This window comes from Bos taurus, chromosome 1, assembly GCF_002263795.3.
Source record: "Bos taurus isolate L1 Dominette 01449 registration number 42190680 breed Hereford chromosome 1, ARS-UCD2.0, whole genome shotgun sequence".
Classification (NCBI taxonomy): Eukaryota; Metazoa; Chordata; class Mammalia; order Artiodactyla; family Bovidae; genus Bos; species Bos taurus.
The window spans coordinates 136,017,476-136,028,397 of NC_037328.1; the positions used below are offsets into that span (position 1 = coordinate 136,017,476).

General features: G+C 47.4%; 1 protein-coding gene across 2 annotated transcripts in view; it reads right to left on the minus strand.

Moving 5' to 3' along the window:
- Positions 1-10,240, minus strand: part of BFSP2 (beaded filament structural protein 2) — a 76,919-nt gene extending 66,679 nt beyond the window's left edge. The window contains exon 1 of one of the 2 annotated variants that reach the window (XM_024990597.2): positions 9,651-10,240. In XM_024990597.2, coding sequence (XP_024846365.1) covers positions 9,651-10,139 — 489 coding nt within the window. In that variant the 5' untranslated portion in view covers positions 10,140-10,240. 2 annotated transcript variants of the gene reach the window in all.
- Between the last annotated feature and the right edge of the window lie 682 nt (positions 10,241-10,922).

The following is a 10,922-nucleotide window of genomic DNA, read 5'->3' on the forward strand; positions in this document are numbered from 1 at the left end:
ACTTGGAATAGTTCTTCTCTTTGTGATTATACCATAAGTTTGAAACATAGTTGGATTCATTTGTTTCTTTTTTCTTTTTGGTTTTTAGAGCTTTCTCTTTAAGATTTAATTTTGTTTTATAATTCTGTAAAATATTTGCATGGCCCCAAAGTCATCTCCACATAACAAGATAAATTAAAACAACTCTAGTGTCTATTTCTTTTCCCTCTACCTGCTTCCTGTAAGTGATCATTTAAAAACATGTTAAAAATTTTTTTTCAATTATAAGGCAATATGTATGCATGTACTCATATCCCTTCCTCTTTCTTAGATAAGTGGTCAATAACATACATATTCTCTCCACCTTGCTTTTTAACCCAACAACATATCCTGGAGATTTTCCATAATAGTTTACAGAGTTATTTCTCATTTCTTTTGTGGATATATAATTCATAGCTTATTCAACTAGTCCCTACTGATAGATAGTTGGGTTGCTTCCAATTTTTTGCCATTATTCATAGAATTGAAATAAATAGTCTTATGCATACTTCTTGTTCATGTTCTTGCCAGTGTGTCATTGGGAGAGAGTCTTAGAAGTGGGATTGCTGGATCAACTTCAATATACATAAATGCATATACATTTGTATAGATGTTGCCAAATTCTTCTTCACAAGTGATTGCAATATTTTCTATTCCCATCAGTATTATATGAACTTCCCTAGAGCTTCACCTGGGCTTCCCAGGTGGGACAGTGGTAAAGAATCCTCATGACAATGTGGGAGACGTAGAGATGTGGGTTCAATCCCTGGGTTGGGAAGATCCCCTGGAGTAGGAAATGGCAACACACTTTAGTATTCTTGCCAGGAAAATCTCATGGGCAGAGGAGACTGGCGGACTATAGTCCATGGGGTCGCAAAGAGTCGGACATGACTGAGCGACTGAGCACAGCAGAGCACAGAGCTTCACCAACAAAACAGACTCATTTGTGGAGCTTTGCCAATCTGATAGATATAAATGATCTCAGGTAGGTTTTCATTTTGTTTTATTTTTTGTATTTTACTATTATGACTGAAATTGAGCATTCTTTTATGTGGTTAAAAAACATTTTAACTTTAGAGAGGAGAGTTCAAGATGGGGGAACACCTGTGCACCCGTGGCTGATTCATGTCAATGTATGGCAAAAACCATCAAAATATTGTAAAGTAATTATCCTCTAATTAAAAGAAATTAGTTGATTGCAAATTTTTTTCTTTTAATTTTTTTATGTAAACGGTCTATTCATATCTCTAGCCCACTTAAAAATAAGAGTGTTGCTGACTTTTTTTAATCCTTAAATTTTAAATGCTGTCTGTATAATGGAGATATTAACCCTTTATATTCTAAGTTTCAAATACTTATTTTTTAGTTTGCCATCTATTTTTCAGTTATGCTTATGTTGTTGTTTGAGAATGCAAAATTTAAAAAACTTTGGTAATCAAATTTATCAATATTTTAAAAGATCAGTAAGTTTGCTTTTAGATTTTGAATTATATCAAGAAAAAAATGTCCCCACAGCCAAGTTATAAAGAATTTAGCCTTGCGTGGCTTCCTCTTTTACATTTAAATCTAGAATGAATTTGGAATTGATCCTAAAATATAGTGAGGAATGGGTATGATTTTATTATTTTCCTTATGACTATCTAGTTTCCTGAATACCACTCACTGAAAAGGCTTGGTTGCAAAGGCTGCCTTGATCAATACTAATTTCCATATGCAGTGGGGCTTACTTTTAAATTTTGTCTTATGTTTCAGTGGCCTTTCTATCCTTAGTTTACTTTAATGATTGAGACTTTCTAGTATGTTTTATTATCTGGAAGAGCTTTCTCTTCTTTTTTAGTTTTTCTTCTTGGCTCTTCTTGCCTTTTTCCTCTTACAAATGAAATTTATAATGAACCCATCTAGCTCTAAAAAAGCAATGTTACTATTTTAAAAATTAGAATTGCATCACATTTATAAATCAATAGGGAGAACTGGGATCTTTATGCTTTCAAGTCTTTATATTTCAGTGCATGGTATTTCTTTCCATTTGGGTCTTTCAGGAGAGTTTTATGGTGGTCTCATATAAATTTTGGACATTTCTTGTTAAATTTATGTAAAGGCATTTCATTTTATTTTTTGCTATCATAAGTAAGATTTTTCTCTTTCATTGTATCTTTTTTGTTATTTATAGATATAATGGCATTGACTTTTAATTTTCTAAGTAACCTGGTACTTCACTAAAATTATGTTATTGTTTGTGGTAAAGTTTTCACATGGAACCTTTCGGATACTCCAGGAAGACCACCATTTTCCCTCTTGTATTCAAATTCTTGGTGCTTTCCAATTGTTTTCTGATCGCATTGACTACTACCTCTGCCCAGTGTTACACAGTAGTAGAGACAGTACTCATCCTTTTCTTTTTAATTTCTGCAGGAAGGCTACCAGTGTTTTATTCTTAGAGACAATTTATCATTGAAGAAAGTGTCCAAGTATCCTCATTATCCAGATGAGGAATCGAGATGTAGAGCCATCAAGGAAGAACTTGTCTTCAGGTCTGTGGGGCCTCAGTCTCCCCGGCTTAATAATCCCCAGTCTTTGCAGGACACCCCTATTATCTAGACTCCTCTGCCCGCTTCCTCAACATGGACCTGACGTTTTAACAGATCTTAAGAGATTTAAGAGTGACTAAACTTAGCGTGTGGGAAGGGCCTAGAGGCCCCAAGTGACAGGACTCAGTCTCTCCCTTATTTTCTTCAGCAATTCTGCTCCCTCTCAGAGACTCTATGTAGCAAAAGAAGAGCCCCCAAGAAATAAAAAACAACTTTTCTTAGAAAGCAGCTTACTGACCACCTATATTACTCAATCAAGAGCCTCAGGCCTTCTTCCCCTCGCCTGTTGCATCCAAGGAATTTTTCCAATCTTACACATCACTCTCCCTCAGAGGAACTCTCAATGTATCTTTCTCTCTTTAGTTACATTTCTAATGATCCTTCAGTGTCCCTTATAGATCTGCTAACAGAGTGATTACCTCACGGGCCTGCTCTCACTTCATTGTATTTATCGAGAAACAGACTGAGTGGTTTGTCTTGGGTAAATGTATTCAAGCTTTTACAGGCTCTAAAACTGCTCAGGTTCTTCCTCTCTCCGCCTTTCAGGGATACCAGGTTGTGAATCACAACAGTGACCCTGTGGCCTTTCATGTATTCAGTGGGGAGGGTTCTTCTCATATCTTTTTTTTTTTTTTTAAACAAAATAAAAAACTGCTAGGACCCCAAGTGCTGTGAGGAGAGAAACCTGGCCTGGATCCAGATTCCCTGTTTCTGGTAGTTTCCCCAAATAGGTAGATCCTCAGAGTATGGACTCCTTCTCTGTGAGGGACAGAAAGAGAGACTGTGAGAGTAGGGGAAATATTAAAATCAGGCCCATTTGAAATTTGAATCCTTTTGCCTTTCAATAGTTTTGACTTCTCCTTGCCTCCAGTTGACAGCCCTCGCCATTGGAGGTATAAGCCGCTGTTTTCTCCCGTGGAGACCACTAATTTCAGTGAAGACTTAAGCCTCCACGGTCCCCTTTCTTCCACCTGCAGCCTCTCCACAGCGCTGGCCTCTGCTCACTCCCGGTGCTTTGACTCTGTGGCTGCTCCACCTCTGTTCCTACTCTTCTTTCATGAGCAGCTCTGAGGCAGGGATATTGCCCAATTCCAAGCTTGAGGTTGGCATATTTGAGGATGAAAGGGCCTGATGTTGCTGCCAGAACTTATTATCCGCGTTATTCACTTGGCATGAAAAGTCAGAGCACTAAGCAAAGCCAGAGAGGGAAAGGACCACCTTCTGCCTGAGCTGGTACCCGGGTCCTCCTTGACCTCTTGGCCACCATCTGGGAGTTCTTCCATCTGTTTTACTGCTGAGCAGAAGTAGCTGAGAGTTTCTATTCTAACACAGCTGAGTTGCTGAGAGAAACATTTGGACATGAAAAAGAACTTCATATACATTTAACTCTAACTAGGACAGGCTTCATACTTTGTGAGTCCCAGTGCAAAATGAAAGCACAGAGCTCCTTGTGCTTTCCTGCTTTCAAAAAGCAGGAAAAGGGGTGCCTTGAAAGGTATTAGAATTTTCCTTTCTTTCTGTTTTTTCTCTTGACCTGTCCTACTCATTTTTGCTGTTTAATCTTGTAGTCCTTTGAGTACAGGGGCAATCAAGGCACAGATGCAACCCACAGGCACCCGGGGGGCCATGCCCTGTGATTTGGGGGAGCTGTGAGGCCCGCTACTATGGGGTTACCCTTCCTGCCAGCTACTGGACTGATGTGCTAGGTCCTGGCCAGGGGTGGGGAAGTCCGGCCAGGCATCTCCCTTTCTACAGACTGGCCACCCTAACATGGAGGACAGCGGACCCCTAAGAGTACTGAACCTCAGTACTACCCTGTAGGCACCTGGATCGAGGGTGGGTGAAAGGCTCACCTTTCTCCTGTCAGTTGCCTGTTGAATGCACTGTGGTGCTGCCAGTCTCGGATCTGCCCCCCTGAGACACCACCCTGACCCTCCCTGCCCCTGTGACCAGGCCTTTGCTGGGGGTGGGGCAAGGAGGGGTGGTCAGGAGAGGCCTTGAGTTGCAAGGGGTCACAGGACCTGGCTGTCCCAGAGAGACAGGGGAGCCGAGGCTCCAAGTCCCTGACACACACTTCACTGTGCCATTGGACTTTACTTACAAAACACGAATTCAAAGAAACAGCTAGTGAAAGTTTCAATATGGCAGCTGCTGCTGCTGCTAAGTCACTTCAGTTGTGTTCGACTCTGTGTGACCCCACAGACGGGAGCCCACCAGGCTTCCCCATCCCTGGGATTCTCCAGGCAAGAACACTGGAGTGGGTTGCCATTTCCTTCTCCAATGCATGAAAGTGAGAAATGAAAGTGAAGTCGCTCAGTCGTGTCCAACTCGTAGTGACCCATGGACTGCAGCCTACCAGGCTCCTCTGTCCATGGATTTTGCAGGCAGCTACTGAGACTTAAACCCCAACTTTGGGGCCTATTAGAGTTTGGGCTCTATAGTGTGGCAGTGGGTCTGCCCCCATGAAGCTGGCTCTGACTCTGACCCCAGTTCTTCCAAGGCTGATAAACTTACACAGTGAAGCGGGAGGGAGACGATCTCCCCAGGCTGCTCACTGGACTGCTGTGCTGTGAACTCCTGAGCCCCGTCCTGGGTCACGTCCCATGCTGGGGCTTTGTCCACAGGGACAGCACTCTCTTTCCCCCTCTCGCCCTCTTCCTTGTTCTTCTGAAAGTACGCCTGTGTCTCCTCGAGGCTGGTGGTGAAAACTCTTGGTGGAGGTGGAGAGGCTGTGGGAGGCTCCGGGGCAGAGGGGGCCTTTTCCCAGGGAAGTTCTGGGAGCTCTCTATTAAAACTATCCCCTCTCAATCTTTTTTCTTTTTCCTTCTCAAACAGCTACAGAAGTGTTGGACATGAAATTATGCTTGGTACTTGCTCTGAACTTCTCCATTGCTCCTAGAGCTGAGTCTGAGAAAGTGTCACTGAAATGGACTTTCCAGCCCAACCTACTCGTGGGTGACAGGGGTCCATGTTGGGTTCTACTGGGGGCCCAGGCTAGGGAGAAGGTGACATTTTTCTCTAGGTGTCCAACCACCATTCAGCCACTTTAGGGGTCAGTTACTGAGAGCTTGACCCCAGGCCTCAAGCACAGTGTGGGTCCTGAGGGGCCAAAGAAGATCAGGGAGGACTTCACAGCAGAGGTGCCATTGAAATAGACTTAAAGGATAAGGAGGAGGTGCACATAGGGGAGGAAGTGGCTGTAGGTGGAGGAGACTGGGCGGCCAAGGGGAGAGGGTACGGGAGTGTTGTGAAGTGTCAGGAATGCTGGGGACAGGTGTTTGGAGAGACAGGCAGGAAGCTCCAGGCCAAGAAATCCAAGTGAGGGCAAAGGAGCCCAGGAGCACTCGGCATGCGTGGCTGCCTCTGAGCCCCCATGAGGAGAAGGAGGCACATTCTGAAACAAATGGACTGTGGAGGTGCGGGGGGCTGATCTCTAGGCCAAAAGAGGGAGAGTGCCTGGGGGGCGGGCCCCTCCTGAGCCCTATGGGGACTGGCGGGTGGGAGTCTAGGGCTCCATAACCTGCACCCAGGGAGGCAGTGGGTCCCACTCCCCGAGGGAAAGGCATCATTTCTCAGTGCCCAGAAGCTGGGCCTGCTGTTTGGGGATAGATTGGGCTTAGGAGGGAGCTATCGCCCGCGGCCCTTGGTGATGAGGACACTGCTTGGGGATCGGGGAGTAAGGGGTCCTTTTAAGGCCCTGAACGGGGCCATGGTCCCAATAGCAACCCCAGGGCCTGTGGCCCAGCTCCCAGGGTGGTGGGTCCTCTTTGAGGACACCACGCTGCATGCACACAGCCCTTCATAGTCCATGCAGCCCCCCTTCACATCTTATTTCAGTTCATGCTCATAGTGGCCCCTTTCCACTGGTGAGGTGTTCATCCACCTCAAAGACAGGGAAAGGGAGGTGTGGGGTGGATGTGCCCCTCACATGGTTGGTCCATGTGAGGGGCAGAGCCAGGATTTGAAGGGAACAGGTCCCTCTCAGTGTTGACCATCGATCGTGCATGTGGCTCTAGGTATCTGCAGTGCCAGGAATGAAACTGTCTTTCTAGGCTGTTAGCTGCTGATTTTACCAAGTACATGACATTCAGTTAACCCCCTAACAGCTCCACACAGTAGATATAGTGACGCCCAAATTGCAAATGAGGAAACAAGCTCAGAGAAGTTACATAACCGATTCAAAGCCACCTAGCTGGAAGGTAGCAGAGCCAACATCCAAATTCAAGTTCTCCTGACCTGTCCATGTGCCTAAGTGAGCCTAGTATGTGAGGGCCTAGACACACAAATGGCGCAGGACGACATGGCAACCGCCGCGGCGGATGTGTGTGCAGGCTGTCACGAGGCCACAGAGGAACAGCAGGCCGAGGGCACGCGGTGTGTTCATGGCCTCCTAGGTGGGTGGTGTGGCCGGGACAGAGGTGACTTTGGGAGGGCCCTCTGGACTGAGCTCAGGGTTGCGGATTTAGTTCGTCGGTGAGGAGAAGCCCAGAGGGTTCGTGCAGGGTTATAATGCAGAATTTGCATTATGGATTGCCTGTGTCCAAAAGATCACTCTGGTGACTGGGTGGAGAATACCAGGTGGAGAGAAGGTGTTAGTAAAGCTGAAGGGGGAGGCGGATGGCCCACATGAGTCAGTTTTGCAACAGCAACAGAGGAAAAACTGTGTCTTTCTCAGATATGTAGGATTTTCTTATTTATTTATTTTCTTGGATGAAACAGAGCTGGATATGGCGGGAGGACTGGGCCATGTGAAACAGAAATAATTCCATTTTACAGGTTGTTCTAACTGAATCTTCAAGTCCGTGTTTCACAAAGGAGGAAAAAGGGAACTCTGTATTCATAGCTAGAATCTCAAGTCACTTAAAATGAAAATGTGCCCTATCTGGGGGCTGACTGTCTCGGTGTCCAGCCCACAGCACTCTGCCTGTACCACTCTCACTATGCATTTTTCTGATCTGTAGTCTACCTGCGGGCAGGACCTATGCGACTTATTTATCTATGGACTTGTTGGAATACCCATGGCATTAGTATACCCATTTTACAGATAAGGAAACTGAGGCTGAAAGAAGTTGGGCAGCTGCTGAAGCCTCTGAAGCCAGACTAAGTCAGTCTCTGTTGAGTATAGACTAAGTTTTGTCACTGTACTTTTTGACTTAGGAATTGGGACATTTGACTTATGAAAAGTCTGTGTGGCAGCTGAGTGTAAGAAATTATCTGGCAGGAGCTGAAATATTGGAATATTCCAATACAGAAATGTTCAGTTCAGTTCAGTCGCTCAGTCATGTCCGACTCTTTGAGACCCCATGAATCGCAGCATGCCAGGCCTCCCTGTCCATCACCAACTCCCGGAGTTCACTCAGACTCACGTCCATCAAGTCAGTGATGCCATCCAGCCACCTCATCCTCTGTCGTCCCCTTCTCCTCCTGCCCCCAATCCCTCCCAGCATCAGAGTCTTTTCCAATGAAATAAAGAAATATTGGAATAGGGGCATTCTGGTGGCTTGTAGGACACAAAAACTTGGAATTATTACTGTTGGAGAGAACCCTGGAGGAATGGCTGGCTGAGATTTGTCAGCTTCAAGGCCCCAGGCTGCTCTGAGATGGCTCTCCTCCCAACACAGATGGATGTGAGCAGAGCAGCAGCTCTGAGGAAGAGCCGAGAGGACAGTGTTGGGTGTCATGTGTACTGTGCTGTCTGCTGGGCACCAGCTGGCAGTGGAGAAGCCTCCAGGGGGTCAAGTGGGAGGCAAGAGGGGCAAATGGGAAGCCCCTGAGTGTGTCTGCCCAGCATCACCCAGTCACACACGAATGAAGGTCTGTGACGTCCCCCTGGGGGCTGTGTGCTGAGCCCCAGGGTGCAACGGGTCTGAGCTGGCAGTTCCTGGCTGGGCTAGAGGCTGATTTAGCTCAGAGGGATGCCAAGGCCAGCATTTGTGGGAGGAGGGGAACAGAGAAGCCAGCCACCCACAAAGAGATAGATGAAATGTGCAAAGCTAGCTGCGGGCCCAGTGTCAGAACCACAGGCTGCAAGCAGATGTGACTGATGATCTCAGCGTCCTGCAGAACCACCCTGGAGAGCAGGTCCTGACCAAGCAAGGAGGAAACCTCTGTGCCCTGCCCTGGTCAGTAAGGTAGCCACTGGCCACTTGTGGATGTATAAATTTAAAGGAATGAAAATGAAATAAAAGAAAAATGTCAGTTCCTCATTCTCATTAGCCACGCATCAAGTGCTCAATAGCCAGAGATAACTAGATGGTATGGATACAGTACTTTTCCATCATTGCAGAACTTCTATCCAAATGTAAATTATCTCAGTAATAATTTTAGTATTGATTATATGTTGAAATAACATTTAAAATATAATGAGTTAAATAAAATACACTAATATGAACCTCACATGTTTCTTTTTACTTTTATTACTGTGGGTAGTAAATTTGTCAATTACCTGCATGGCTCAGATTTCTACAGGATAGCCCTGAATTGATGCAAGCAGGAACACGCCTCCATTTAGCCATCGTCTTTAATGCCACAGCCATTTGGTGGTGATGATGGCTTGATGATGGCTGTAAAAACCCTTTTTTAATACAAAGTTACAGAGTCAGCCTAGGCTGAGGGGAGAAATGCAAGCTTTGGAGATGGAAAAATTTAGGTTCAAATCTCAGCTCTGTTTCCCCATCGGCTGTGTGATTTGGGGCACATAACTTCTTTGTGCCTCGGTTTTCTCATCTAAAAATGCAACCAGTGAACGATCCTCTGCACAGTACTGCTTTGAATCCTAGAGGAGACAGTGTCTGCAGAGGGTCTGGCATGGGCCCGGCCCCGAGGGCACCTTAAGAAATGATGCCCCCTTTTATTCTTTTTATCACTGTCATTAATGTTTTTAGCATGGAAGTGTAAGGAGTTATGGTCAGTCTCTCTGGCCTCAGGCCACTCACTTCCTTGTCTCCTCTACCCCCGACCCCGCCTCAGCACCCTTGCTCTCTTTTATGACCCCCAGAGACGGGGCAGCAGGCAGCCAGTCAGCACCCTCTCTCAGGCACTCACCTGCTGGCAGCTGCTGGCCCATGAGGCCCGGAGGGCACCCCAGTTCTCTGAGCGCGTAGCTTTGCTCTCCAGATGCATGCGCAGCTGTGCCTCCAGCTCCTGGCTGACTTTCTCCAGGGCATGTACCTTGGCCATGTATTCCACCAGGCAACCCCCCAGGTCCTCGACGGCACCGAGGTCCCTCTCCAGGCTGGGAGCGGGTGCCGTGGCCAGGCCTGAGCTCCGCAGGCCTTGCAGGAAGACGCTACTGATGCCCAGGGCCCTGCGGGTCACTCGGGCACCCAGGCCACCTGTGGGCCCACTGGGTGCCATCCCTACATAGACTCTGGGTGTTCGGACAAGACCACTCACGGCAACGGTCCTGGAAGCTGGGAGGCCGTCCAGGGAGGAAGGTGACTGAGCTGCCCTGAAGGACGCCTTGTGCCTCTGCAGAGGCATGCTGGAGCTGGCCCCTGCGGGCGCATCCACCACCACGCGCCTGGTGCTCATCTCCCCTTCTGCCTCTGCTGTGCCTAGGGGACTTACAGAGCACAGTGGTTTTTGGTTTCCAGCCCCAGCATCCCCGTGACTGGGCCTCTCTGGAAGCTTCCCTGTGCCAGGGCTGCTTTGTCTGCTGTTTTCCATGAGTTTCCACCATTCACCAAGCTGAAAGGGAAATGGCCCGCCCAGGGCTGTGTGCAGAGAGGCGCTCAGGCGTTCTCAGCAGGATCATGTGCCTGACCTCCTAGATTTTTCTGTGGGTGGTGGGGAGGCTGGATCCGTGTAGGCTGTGGGGGTGGCTCATCTGGGCCTGTGTATTTCACTACCTAGGAGGGCAAGGCTGGCACCCAGCAGTCCCATTTCACAGATGAGAAAACTGAAGCTCAAGGCCATTAGATCAGAAGTAGAGAGAGTGGCTGAGCCAGGACTGACTCCAGGTGCTTCAGGGCTAACGTCAGTGCTCTCCAGCTCTACCTGTGCTGTGTGTGTGACTGTGGACATGTGCCCGGAGATGACTGTGAACCAGCCTTGGTGGGAAGCAGCCCCAGGGACTCAAAAGAAACAGACTAAGCCTGTTGCTTCTTTCAGGCTCCCTCAGACCCAGCAGCAGATCAGGTCCCTGCCTGGCGCCTTTCTGCCCCCGAGCATGGTGTTTGTCAGTTGCTTGACCTTGACCACATTGCTTGCCTTCTCTGCACCTTATTCTCCAGGCACTGGCCTGGGCTCTAACTCGCTGATGCACTAGAAAGGGACTGTGGGCAAATTTGGTTCTTACACATGTTGGCCATACGT